The sequence below is a fragment of the Clupea harengus genome, chromosome 6 (genome assembly GCF_900700415.2).
Source record: "Clupea harengus chromosome 6, Ch_v2.0.2, whole genome shotgun sequence".
In the NCBI taxonomy this organism is placed as follows: Eukaryota; Metazoa; Chordata; class Actinopteri; order Clupeiformes; family Clupeidae; genus Clupea; species Clupea harengus.
Window position 1 is genome coordinate 21528091 of NC_045157.1, and position 13030 is coordinate 21541120.

At 47.0% G+C, this 13030-nt stretch overlaps 1 protein-coding gene across 50 annotated transcripts in view; it reads right to left on the minus strand.

Annotated features, from left to right (window-relative positions):
* madd (MAP-kinase activating death domain) overlaps positions 1-13030 on the minus strand; it is a 47029-nt gene continuing 33999 nt past the window's right edge. For 16 of the 50 annotated variants that reach the window (XM_031569370.2, XM_042708059.1, XM_042708072.1 and 13 more), the window contains 14 exons: positions 11533-11691; positions 11234-11354; positions 10478-10540; positions 9550-9670; positions 9336-9441; positions 9062-9172; positions 8870-8977; positions 8420-8584; positions 8156-8228; positions 7896-8002; positions 5348-5356; positions 4513-4582; positions 2372-2418; positions 1-2147 (listed from right to left, as the gene is read on the minus strand). In XM_031569370.2, the coding sequence (XP_031425230.1) occupies positions 2034-2147; positions 2372-2418; positions 4513-4582; positions 5348-5356; positions 7896-8002; positions 8156-8228; positions 8420-8584; positions 8870-8977; positions 9062-9172; positions 9336-9441; positions 9550-9670; positions 10478-10540; positions 11234-11354; positions 11533-11691 (1374 nt within the window). In that variant the 3' untranslated portion in view covers positions 1-2033. The remainder of the gene's footprint in view (positions 2148-2371; positions 2419-4512; positions 4583-5347; positions 5357-7895; positions 8003-8155; positions 8229-8419; positions 8585-8869; positions 8978-9061; positions 9173-9335; positions 9442-9549; positions 9671-10477; positions 10541-11233; positions 11355-11532; positions 11692-13030) is intronic. The other 34 variants (XM_042708075.1, XM_042708071.1, XM_042708068.1 and 31 more) reach the window with 5 other exon arrangements.

The following is a 13030-nucleotide window of genomic DNA, read 5'->3' on the forward strand; positions in this document are numbered from 1 at the left end:
TTGGGTTGGACATGTTTTATTTTCATATTGCCAAAGCTGTACAGGTTCTATAAATACTTTTTCTTTTAAACACTGAAATATTTACACCCAATATCGTGATTACTTGCACGCTCACTCACGGTCTTGAAACATAGACTCAGCAGTTAAACCTTTATATTTCTCATTGCCACAACTTCTCTTTTGAACCACAGGCCATCTTTAGATCTGTTTTTGGAAACTCTTCTGCCCCTGCTGACACGAGACTTTTGGATTATTTACATTTTTAGCGGTCCCATTGGGTTTCGGCTCAAATGTCCACTGGGCTCGACTACAACTACCACCTACAGGAAATCTGGAGCATCTCAGACAATACCTAGTCTATCTGTTAAAAACGGAAAAGGATTTACAAAGGGGTTAAAATAAGATACTGGTTTACACTACTCTAATAATTCCAATCTGTGGTGTAACATCTGAACATATCTCCGTCTTTATCGGCCCCCTCACAAACACCGTACACGGGGGGGGGGCGTTGGGGGATCGGTTTCATCTTCTACCGCACAAAGCGGACACGTACGCCAGCTCATCAGCTACGGGGGTCAGAGACGAAGAAAAAACGCGTCTCCAAAAACAGCTCTCTCCCCTGCAGTTCATATAACACCAATGTCAAGCTATTCTCTCTCCAGCTCTGCTTTAACTCTACACAGTGGTCCTCATTGATTTCTCACCAAAATCAGGACGGCTTAAAGACGCATTCTTACAGCAGGAATGACTGGGGCCTCACGCCTCAGCGCCCCCTATAAGTAGTATTGCACATCTAGTCAAAGTCAACCACAATTTTTGTAACATTAGTTTTATCGTTTCTTTTAAAACATTGCTCAAGTGAAATATACAGCATTTTTTCTTGAAATTTTACTTCTTCTTTTTCTTTTTTTTTAGCATAACATGCAATTCAACACGGCTGACCACAAACATGAAACCGTTTACAGTAGAACTAGTACAGTAGTTTTGCTCTCACAGGGCACTGCTAAAGGTTTACACACAGCTTGGACCACTTTTACAGCAGGTGGAGTTGGACAGATGAAACCTTTAAGAGGGACTCTCTTGTCATTCCTTGGCTGAGGCTAACTCGGGCTAACTCGAGGCTAACCATTGAGCTGGAGTCCATCTTTAAAGGTTTCATCCTGCTTTTAAGACTGGACAGATTGAAGTTTACAGTACCACTTAGCACATAGAATATTCATCACACAGTCTCTGGATAGAAATGGGAGAGGGGTAGGAGGAGGTGTTCCTGGGGTGTGTGTTTGGGAGGGGGGTGGGGTGGGAGGTCAAGGAGAGGATTTAAGCTGAGCAAGGGCTTGTACTCCTGGGCATGCCTTTGTCGATTCTCAGGGCTATGCATGGGACCTGCATGCAAGTGTAGCGGCTCTGTGTACAAAACAATGATAGGCCACAGAAACTTGACAAGGGGTGTGGGGACTGGAGGACGCAGACACTGACCAATACAAGAGGACAGCAACGGGACAAGACCTGATTTTAAATAGCATAGCCAGTCTCATCACCCCCTTTTCCAGAAAGACATCATATGATAAGACCCCAGAGGAGCCTAAGGTGTAAGGGCCCACTTAACGAACAAACCTGGAGGGCAGGGGGTTATGGAGACATAACTGGCACAGAGAAGGGTGCAGTAGTGTGAGCTTCCACGGGCTTCATATAATGCCCACAGGACGTTGTGCTATTAAAAGGGGAGATTAGGGGTGGGCACTGGTCTAGCTTTGACGCAGTCAGCACTGAAAAGAGGGCTTTAATGATGCACGTTCGGACACGGAATGGCGAGAGTAGCTTGAGCAGCAGTCCTTCTGAGGGTTGGTCGGCGGGGGGTGGGCTGAAGGGGTGTGCTGTGTCTAGCAGGTAAGGGAACTGAGGGGGAGAAATTGTGCTGGAGAGAGCAGGATACTCAAGGGTGAGGTGTGTGTGTGTGTGTGTGTGTGTTTCTGTGTGTGTGTGCGTGTGTGTGTGCATGCGTGGGATGGAATGGGATGGAATGAGACTTTAGACTAGCTGGCCAGCGGCCGTGGAGACAGCAGCTTGGGTTTGCCCTCCGCCTCCTTCCCCTTCACCGCCGCCACGTACGAGAAGAGACAGAGGACAGAGTAACAGATCTGGTGTGCCTGCGAGAGCCAGGAGGAAGAGGGATGGAGAGAGAGAAGCAAAGAGAGTCTTTTATTCTTCTCAGCAAAGTATGGATCGTTCAGGTCAAATATTGGTCTTGTAGTTCTGGGTACATTGAGTCTCTACTTTTAACTGTCTGTTTGGCTTTTAAGAACATAGCGACACACAATGAAAATGTACTTCAGATGCTGTTTCCTGCGTTTCATCGGCACGCAGCACTCACCATGGGCGTCTTGTACTTGTGGATCACCACTTCTTTAGTTTCAGGAACTACAACCACAGGTGCGAGAAACAGAACACAGAATTCAACAGTGGTCAAAACCGAGGAGGAGGGGAGGGAGGCAGAGAGGAGGAGCGAGTGTGAAGGAGGGCCGCAGGGGGGAGGAGAGAGAGAGAGAGAGGAGAGAGGAGGAGAAACCGTGCTGACAGGTTAGTGGCTGTCTGTGGTGAAGGTGCAGCTCTGATGCCATGAGTCATGCAAGTCCATTCATGGAGCACAGATCAGGCTCGAAGGGCCCTTTTCATTTCATTGGCTGGCAGGGAGCAGACCAACGAGACAAGTCCGTCACTCATGAACTGAAGCTATTGTATGGTGTGTGGGAGCATTGTGCTGACCCACCCATGTTTGCCCTTAGGATCTTGCTCATAGTATGTTATTAAAGTTATTAAATTAGCTTTAGTTCATCTGTGGCAGACTTTGCTTGTTGCTTTGCTTATTGCCAGTCACCTGTCAATGAATAAGGGCTGTTACCAGTGAACCTTATGGGTTTATACTTCCATAGTTTTAACCTGATAGCCACCTTGGTCTTCCCTGGGGTGATGTAGGCACACATTAGCTGGACAGACATGGCCCATGGCAGCGAGAAAAAGTGGAATGGAATTATTTCCACTATTAACACCACAGCAGCAGTTTTAGTCGACTTCCAAGAGCCACGGTCATGTGCTTGTCTTACCAACAGCGGATTAGAACGGTGAACTTGCATTCAGCGGTCATGCAAACAAGCACCTTGAACCTTCAAAGGAGCCCTCCACCCCTCCCTAACCCTCAAACCGTGGCTGGGAGATACAAGACAGACCCCTCTCCCCCAGATCATTTCCCACTGGAGAAAAGAAAAAGGGGGGAAAGGCACAGGCAGTGTCGTGAGGGACCAGGATGGAAAGAAGGAGACGTTGATTGTTCCGGGGTGCCTGTGGGGTAGGGTGGTCTTTAAAGAAAGCGTGAGTGAAGGGATCTCAGTGACGGAGAGCAAGAGCTGACATGGAATTGGAAGACAACAGATAAGGTGTAGTGGTGAAGACAAAAAGCCATGATGTGGACGAACAGAAGGCTCACGGATTGTTGAGTGAATAGAATTACAAAGACAGACAAGCAAATGAGAGTGTAGAAGGAGATATAGAGAGAGAGGGAGAGAGAAGGAGAGAGATAGAGAGAAGGAGAGAGAGAGAGATAGATAGAGAGAAAGAGAGTGAGAGAGAGTGAGAGAGAGAGGTGACAGCACTTTACCTGCAGGAGAATGAAGGTTTTCATAGCAGCAAAGATGAGGGAACGGATTACGAGAAATAAAAGGAAGCACAGAGACACGGCAGTAACCCTGTCCGCTCCTACAGGCCTGTGCCCTTCACCTTCGCCTGACCACTTCTCTCCATCATCATTTGCACCTGCAGCTCCCAAAGGATGCATATAACTCCATACGAGTTTTATAGTGCCCTCAGACCAAAACATCTCAGAAGTGAACTGAAGTGTCAACATTTTGCACAAGGACTTGCCAATGTGATAGCCAAGAGCAATTCTAACAAGTTGAGAGGTAGCCAATTGGCGGATTTTACCCTGATTCTCTTCTGAAGTCCTTAACAGTATATGGACTTTTTCTAAATGTGTTACCAGAAATGGCAAGACACCTACAGCTGTGGCCGATTCATCTGTTGCTTAACTCTACGTGACAAAGATGCAGAATGTGTGTGTTTTTTCTTTCTTTCTTTCTTTTTTAGTTAACTGTATCCAAGCCTGCCTCTCCTCAACATTATGGAGACTGTGATCATAAATTCTGTCTCGTTAATGAGGACTTTAACTGAAATCAGTTGTCTGTCAGATTGGCTGGGTTTGTAGTGATCTAAGACTCTGAGGTAGTGGAAATGCTTCTATCACAATATCAAATACCATAGTAAAACTCCCATATGGGAAAGTCAGAGTTTACCTCATTCTCTAACACATGCCAGGCACAAGCTAGCACACACAAGCTAATGTGCTGATGCAGGCTAATGCTAACTGTGAAGCTTGAATGCATTGGTGTCCCAACTGCATGCCAGGGGACCTGAGTTACTGCCGTGTCGTGTACAGACCTAGAATCAAAATGGTGTAATTACCAAATTCCTCCAGGACAAAGACTCCCTTCACAGTATTGCACTTTTTAATGTGTTTCAGCTCTATGAAAACCTAGGAAACGAAAAAACAAACAAAAAAAAAAGAACAGACAGACCATTAGCTACTCAATGTCACTTGCCCAAACCAAACATTTCAGAGAGATGACAACCTTCAACAGTCAGAACAGTCAAAAAATAACTCAAATAACTATGAGGAAAGTAATATTTGCAAAAATTATGAAACAAAAACAACAAATAAAAAAAACACGGAAGACAGCACGTGAGAAGCAAGCTCTTCAAAGCTACAAAAAAGAAAAAGGACTGTAGACGTTGGAACTTTCCATGTGGAGTTGCTTACATGGGCATGGGACTCAATGGGGGGGCAGGGGTGAGCTCAATGACATGCTGGTGTATGCTGGGAGTTCTCTCCTCTTATCCTGTCTACATGAAATGACTGTGCTTGAGACCTCTAAAGGCATTCATCTTTATTGGGAAAGGCTAAATCTCACCATTGGGATCTGCTGGATAAGTAACTACAGTCAGTCTAATTTTGTGAATGGGTAAACATTGCTTTGGACTTCCCTTTGGAGAAAAAATACTGGGCCGCTATGTCTTGAGTAGTCTCTTCACTTCCCTACAGTTTGACTGCATGTGACCCATGTAATACACACATGGAAATTCCGTCATGAAAAAGAATAAAAAAGAGACAAAGAGTCACAACAACTGAAGTCTGCCATAGAGCTACGGATGAAAAAGGAAACCAAGAGAGGAACAGAAATAAACAGTAGAACAGAAGAAGAGGTACTGCTAAAAAGCAGAGACAGCAGAAGTCGTGTACCTTCCGCTCCTTGCAGGGGGAGAGAGCATGGGAGAGAAACGGTTTGGATTATTATCGGACAGAAGAGCACGAGAAAAAAAGAGACACTCGCCAGAGCTCTAGCAGCCGCTAGGCTAACTCCCCACCCCTCCAAGCTAAACTAGCATCAGTACCAATGGTCAATAGTGAACAGAATCCTCCCCCGAAAAAGCTATAGTAATAAATCAACCCATATGATGTATAGGTAACTGGATTACAAAAAAAAAAAAGTCCAAACGTTCGATTACTCTTAACCTTTTCCAGCGAGTGAGATTTAGTTCTGGGTCTGCCCTGCTCTGCTCCCACCCCCATTGCCCTCCATGCCTCCTCCTCCAGCAGTGAGGGCTGGCACCCACTCCAGACTCCCTGAGAAGCGTGAGGGCAGCAGGCACCACTCAACTCTGACACACGCACGTGCGCGCACACACACACACACACACACACACGTGCGCGCACACACACACACACACACACACACACGCACGGCCACCACCTTCACCAGTGAAAGTGCTTAAGAGTACATATAGTCAGCAGACACACAAACATGCACACACACACACACACATACTTTTTATTGCACACTCATTAACACACATACGCAGACACACTTCATGAATTTCAGTACATACACTGCAGCCCATACAGCTACCCAAACTTATAGGACCTATCAGATACAATGTGGAATACCTGCAGAGAAAGCAACTTGGCACAATGACACAATGTCTGACTAATGTACCAGAAGATAGTTGCATCACTGCTGTATGATGCATAAAGGTGCATATTATGATACGCATTCACTTTTTATATGATTTTTCTGGGGTGCAAAAGGTGACAAAGATGCTAACCCAAATACCGTATTCTGCGCTATTTAACATTCACTGACGCCAGCAGTAGGTGCCGGTGTCAATTTATGATAGCGTTGCGATTAAATGATCGTCATCAACTATTTGACAGTGATTTAATAAATGATCCAACATCATGGCATGGCACACACTACCTCCCTTCAAGTCCTTGTTAATCATGAAGCTGCTCTTACTTACTGCTTCAACTCCTCCTGCTCCTGCTGTCCCTGTCCCTCGCCCCTCTCACGCTCACTCTGTCCCTCCTTCATTTCTTCGTCACACGCCTGCTCTTCTGCCTGGCTTTGGCCATGGCCAGCCACCTCTCTTCCTTCAAATACCACTGCCTCTGCTTTATTGCTTGGCCATTGTCTGTTTTTAAAATGAAAGGTTCTAAATGACATTATATTCGGCCCAAGCTGCGTTGGCCCATTGGGACACCAGTCCACCTCGGGGACGATAACACAATCTGAGGGGGGGATATAAAAAGCAGCACCCATTTCAAGCACTGGGAGACACTCTCCACTGACTGAAAAGTTACAAGGAATTTCTTCTGAGGCCAGGAGAAAAGGCAGAAAAGACCTTGAGCCATGACGAATCTCAAAGAATGTTCTGACACTTAAAAATGTCTAGCTAGCACAAAAGCATTTATTTAGCCTTATCAAAATTACTACACTGTATTGATATAATTGAAATCACACAGATGTGTTAACAGTGATGTATTGGGAGTGGGGCCATTCATATTTTACCCAACACCCCACCCCCCACTATCCAACTGCACCCCACCTCCCCATCTGGTTATTATGGAGGACGGGGCTGTTTGGGTGGGACAGTTCATGCTGCAGCTGATGATACACACAGAGCTCCTTTAAATATACATGATTCAGGAAAAAAAAAATGACAAAGATGGCTGCCTACAAGGTGGAAAGCTATTTTGATGACACTGTGCAGCTTAATGGATGATAATAAACCGACTGAGCTTAACATAGCATAGTGGCAAAACGATTATTTCGCAAGATGTCAGTTACACAGTGTCTTGTTTGCCTGAATGATCTCTCCACAAGGAGACCCCTATAACAATGCAATCACTCAAACGCCCACAGCCACTCCTGCTCACACATACACTGAATGAATGGTTTTGGGCCCCACATTGAAGAGAGTTTCTTAGTGACAGAGAGTATATGCTGAATGTGCTCACATTTTAACACATACAACACACAAACATACACACACCCCACACACACACACACACACACACACACACACACACACACACACACACACACACACAACTGCAAGTGACAACGCAGATAAATAATAACAAAATTGGCAAATTATAGGAAGCCAAAATACAAAACCAACTCTTCCTCTAAAAACTCATGGGGCTGATCAATATCACATCCCCCACCCCAGAAGGTTTTCAGTCTAATGATCAAAGAGGAGAAAGAGCATAGGCTCTCCATCTTTAAAAACCCTTGGTGATCTGATCTTGAGTTTTTAGAGGAAGTGTGCCAAGCGGGGAGAAAGGAAAGCGAGAGATCTGAGAGGAGGAGAGGGAGCGTGGAGGGGTGTCACTGGAGTATGAGGGAGGGCTGAGAAATTGGAGCTGGAGGGGCAGGGGGCTGGGGGGGGGGGACATGCATGAGGTGAGGTGAAGTCGGCGGTGGCAGCTGGGGGCCGGGCCTCCTTACCTGGTTGTGCATGAACTTGAGGTTGATGCCCTCCAGCGTGACCTGCAGCAGCCCGCCCTCGCCGCTCTTCATGTCCTGAACGGGGAACTCACCCCCCAGCTCTGGTCCTGGAACCCAACACACCACAGCACTCAGACTCTCTCCACACACACACACACACACACACACACACAAACACACTCTCTCTCCCACAAGAGTGTCTTTCCCTGTAGAGCACGGAGCTGAGTGGATATGCACTCGCTGTGCTCTATAGTAAGTACCTGGTTTGATGCTCTGCTGACGTGCAGCGGCCCTCTCCATGCTGTCCTTGACACAGTAGTACAGTTCACGGCACTGTGGGGGGACAGGAACTAGATTTAATCTATGATGCAAAATGTAAATCCTGGCTATACACACGGACACAGATTCATTTAGGTGATCTATTTTTTGAAATGTATTCTTACAGCAACAGTATTTGCTATGATATATACAAAAGTCATGTTAGAACAGGTCGCTCTAACATTCATTTCTGAGGGGATTTGTACCTTTTTAGTGTAGAACTTGTTGAGCTGAGTCTCTTGGCCATTGCGTCGCCAAAGGCACAGCACCTTGGTCTTGGGACAGTAGGTCATGTTGATGAGCTTCTCGTACCACCAGCGCTCGTAGACGGTGCCGATGTTGCTGCGCAGCACGATGCAGTCGTCGCAGACCTGCAGGAAGACAACAGACGGACAGCATGACACATGGTCATCACAGAGAGCGCCACTCTTGTCAGACGACGATTCCATGATCCCTGGCTGAGTGATCAAAGGACATAAGCACAAGGAAAAAGGATGCTACAATTGTGATTCAGCTTGCACTCTGTGACTGAATTAACTGTTATTTGGATTTTAACCAGTATCATTCTGAAATGGATTAGTCTTTAAGACACCTTACATTTTGAAATGCATCACTCTTTAAGTATGGAGGCTGACTGTACTGATAACTGCTCTCACCTCCATGAAGAAGATGTCCCCTGTGGTGTCTGTCCCAGCATGCACCACAAACGTCTGCTTCTTAATGTGGCGGCTGCCGCTCGGCCTGATGGGTAGCTCGCGACCATTCTGAGGCACAAGGAAGATAATCAGCACAGCAGGTAGACTACAATTTGTCTAAAAAAGAACTTGACTGACACAGAAGCTCCTTACCAGGTTATTGAGGCGGTCTAGAATGTCATTGATCTCCTGGCTGTAAGTCAGGCCAATGTGAGACTTTCCCATCAGACGCCTCACCTTCTTCCGAACATCATTCTGGGTCACCTGTGACACACAAACACACACACACACACACACACACACACACACACACACACACACACACACACACACACACACACACACACACACACACACAATCAATGAGGAAGCCCCTACACCGTGGAAGGGATGAAAGACACATGTGTATTCCAGCGCAGTGCCATACCTTCATCATCAGCATGTAGGCAATCATGTTGTGCAGTAGCGTGGCTAACAGCCGGTCTTCGTCATCCTCCAGGCGCTTTCTGTCATGGTCGCCCAGAGACAGGTACCTGTAGGGTGGGCCACACCGACATGCCATCAGCAGGGCTTCCTGTGCTGAGCTGTGTTATGACTTTTACCAAGACCCCCGGGGGGCGGGGGGTTGTAAGGTCACCAACCTGTCAATCATCTCATGCGGGCCCTGGTCCATGCCCATGCCCTCCCTCTCCAGCATGACTGCATCCAGGAAGGCATCCTCCCAGAACTGCACCTGGTCCCACAGAGTGGAGCGCTCTTTGCCTGGAGGAGCACATTATGCATGCTGATCGGACGCATGTAAAGCATGCTCACATTTACCACAACAAACCAACCACAGACTCTCTCCCCAACAAATACACTCAGTTACTGGTTTATTCATTTCCTCATGTCTCTGCACGCACACACACACACGCACCTTTAGATGTGCAGCAGGATATCTATTTCTGCCTCATACAGAAAAGTATTTTTCATCATCTTCACATTTTCTTTTCTTTTCTTATTTTTCACACCAAACACCATCATGCACAAACTGGCATGCACTGCAGGCAATACGACTAAACCCCAAGCCACCGGTTTAACAAGGATTTGAACACACTGTTAACACAAACCTACAGGTCCCCCTATGACCAGGCTTTCTAAAATAGCAGGAGCAGAATATACCACTGTACTCCTGAGCCGCCCTGGAGCTCCCCCTGCAGGGCTCTTCTCCAGTGTCAGTGTTTGCTGTCAGTGTTGCTCTCGCTCGATACTCATCATAAATAAGTGAAGACGGCAGATAAGGGCACAGAAAAGCATGCAGCACAGCCGAGAGACCAGCGGCTAGGGCAAGAGCCGCTCACAACACATGCATCATTTAGTGACATGCTCACAAACACAAACACACACACAGTTCTCCCCCGCTCTTACCTAAACACACAGAACCATACACTACACACATACATTTCACACACACACACATTCACACTCACACACACACACATATTTACACACAAACACAAACACACACACACACACACACACACACACACAAAGCACACCCAGAGCTGAGAGATAAGCAGTAAGCCATACTCAAAGAGAAGGTCTCCATGGCGGCATCTTCCAGTTGGTCCCAGACGGAGCTCTTGTCCCGCCCTGCCCCGGCGGCCCGAGAGCCAAGAGGCAGAAACCAAGAGAGGAAGGGCAGAGAGAGAGAGAGAGAGAGAGAGAGAGAGAGAGAGAGAGAGAGAGGGTAATAGAGAAGGACAGGGAGAACCGAAGAAAAAGCAAAGTGAAGAAAAAACAAGTGGAGACAGAGAAAGATGGAGGAGAGGAGGGAGCGAGTAGACAGTGGGTTAGCCAGCAGCAAGCCGAGGGCGGCGACAGGCCGTGTGTTAATAACAGAAGCTGGTTAACCACAAGGAGGAGCGGTGAGAGAACAGGAAACAACTTGGCTAATGGCATTAAACGGCACCTCCAATTTCTGCTTTTTATTAGCACTTTCTGTTTTTATAAGGACACGGGGCCAAATGGTTGCCCTACATGTGTTGTGGTCGGATGACTGATGGGAGAAACACATAGCAGACTGATTCACAGCAGCATACACAATTAGTACGTCAAAGTCTCTTAAGTAAGTGGTAATGTGGAAACGACATGGATTCTTCAACTATTGTGTTGTACAGTACAGAAACAGTCAAAGTCATATCAAAGCAATGGCACCATACACTGCTTTTAAAAAGGTCTGTGTAGTGTGACTATTTCACAAATGAAAAGGCCAGCATTTGAAATGATCCTCACTTCAATGGCACTTCACTGGGTTCTGAGTGGGTTAGGGTCAGGGTTACTTACCCAGCAGCCCCTCGCACAGGTAGATCCTCATGCTGACATCCTCCAGAGGAGGTGCTGGCCCTCCTTTGGCCATGACCCTCGCCGGCTCCTTCGGACCTGGCTTCAGCTTATGGGTCTTCCCCTGAGGAAACACCCAAACAGCCAATCACATCACACTCACGTCGTCCACATCAACATAACTGGCAGAACACATAACATGGCTCCTCATAGAAACCCTACACCAAATGATTCAAAGAGAAAAAGAGCGAGCGGAACCATTTAGTTAGAACCCCCGCAGTTATGAGGCATAGACCACTCACAAAGACGGCGCTGGTGGCAGGGTTGGTCTCGATCTCGCTGTCGGAGAGAGTGCCCCTGGAGAGGTTGAGGTGTGGGGCGGGCCGGGCTCCCAGACCGTCCCCTGCTGTGCTGCTCAGGTCGCTGTCCGCTCCCAGGGTCTCCCCTGAGCTGTTGCTTACCTGCCAGGTATAGAGACAGGGTTAGGAGACGGCCACAGTGCGTGTATATTCCATAGGAGGGCCTGTGAGTCTCCTATTGTAGTATGACATACGAAAACCGGGTCATAAGGCATAGTTCTAGCCAGGGTTTTACAATGGGGCAGGTTGAGGCTGGTTGTAACTCATTAAATTACCGACAAGAGCCACAAATAGTGGGTTGGACCTTTGATGTTGTCCAGCTCTGGGTACATAGTGTATAGGAGCTGTATTTAGACCTTGGTCAATATAAAAGTTTTTTGAGAGCTGTGGAAATCTAGCTGGGCTCTAACTTCTCAAAAACCAGCCTAATGCATAGGGAAAGGAGTAGTAGAATTTTTTGTTGACAAGATACCACAATTCTCCGAATTTGACACATGGAACCTCTTAGAATGGCACTAGCCTGCTGGGGCAAAGAAACCTCTCTTTGCTATGCTCTAGAGCAGCCCTACAAACAATTCTATGTATTAATGTATTCACTTCCTAGTGATGTAGGTTCCTAGTATATGTTTAAACTCATGAACATGCCTCTAACCTCATTTGTAAAGCTTACTTGAGTCACTAATCTAACTTGAGTCATCTCACGACCTCTTTTCGTACAGTAGTCCGTGGAGAGCAGCAGTCTGCCGAGTCATTCGTGACAACTCAATCAGTCTGACGTAAATCAAATCGGACACGTTGGAGGCCTCTAGCCCACCCCCATAGTCTCGTGTGCAGCTTTCTTTCAGATGCGTACCCCCCCCTTTCAGCGCTCGCAGTCATAACTCTATTACGGCTCAAGGACAAAATATCAACATGCTGGTCCACAACCACCGAGATCCTGACACATCAACGCTGGCCAATGCTAAACAGTCGCTCCATTTTTTCATTGAGGGTAATTAATTCAGCATAATTAATAAAAAAGCGTTTCAAACGCAAACAATGGGATGGAGCTGAAGGTCGTGAGCAGCAAAAGCGTAGGAAGCAAATGATGGTCCAAAAAGAGCTGTGACGGCACTACGAGGCCTGTGCTGTGGGGAGGGAGAGGGGGGTGGGTGGGTGAGAACGTGACTAAGATGATTACGAGCAGAGGGCTGGATATGCCACCGTGGCAGCGAGTCGGACAGGAGATGTGCTGCGGAGTCATGCGCGCGGGGGGTGGGGGGTATTTTGACTCAGAGGGAGCCTGATGCAGCAGGCACATAAAATCAGTCAAAGTTCTGACAGATCTGAGGGGGATAGTTGAGCTGGGGAGATGTTGCAACCGTAGAAAGGAAATGATGCAACAACAGGAACTGAATTTAGAAAGTTGAGATGTGATGTGAGAGAAAGGAGAAAGAGAGAG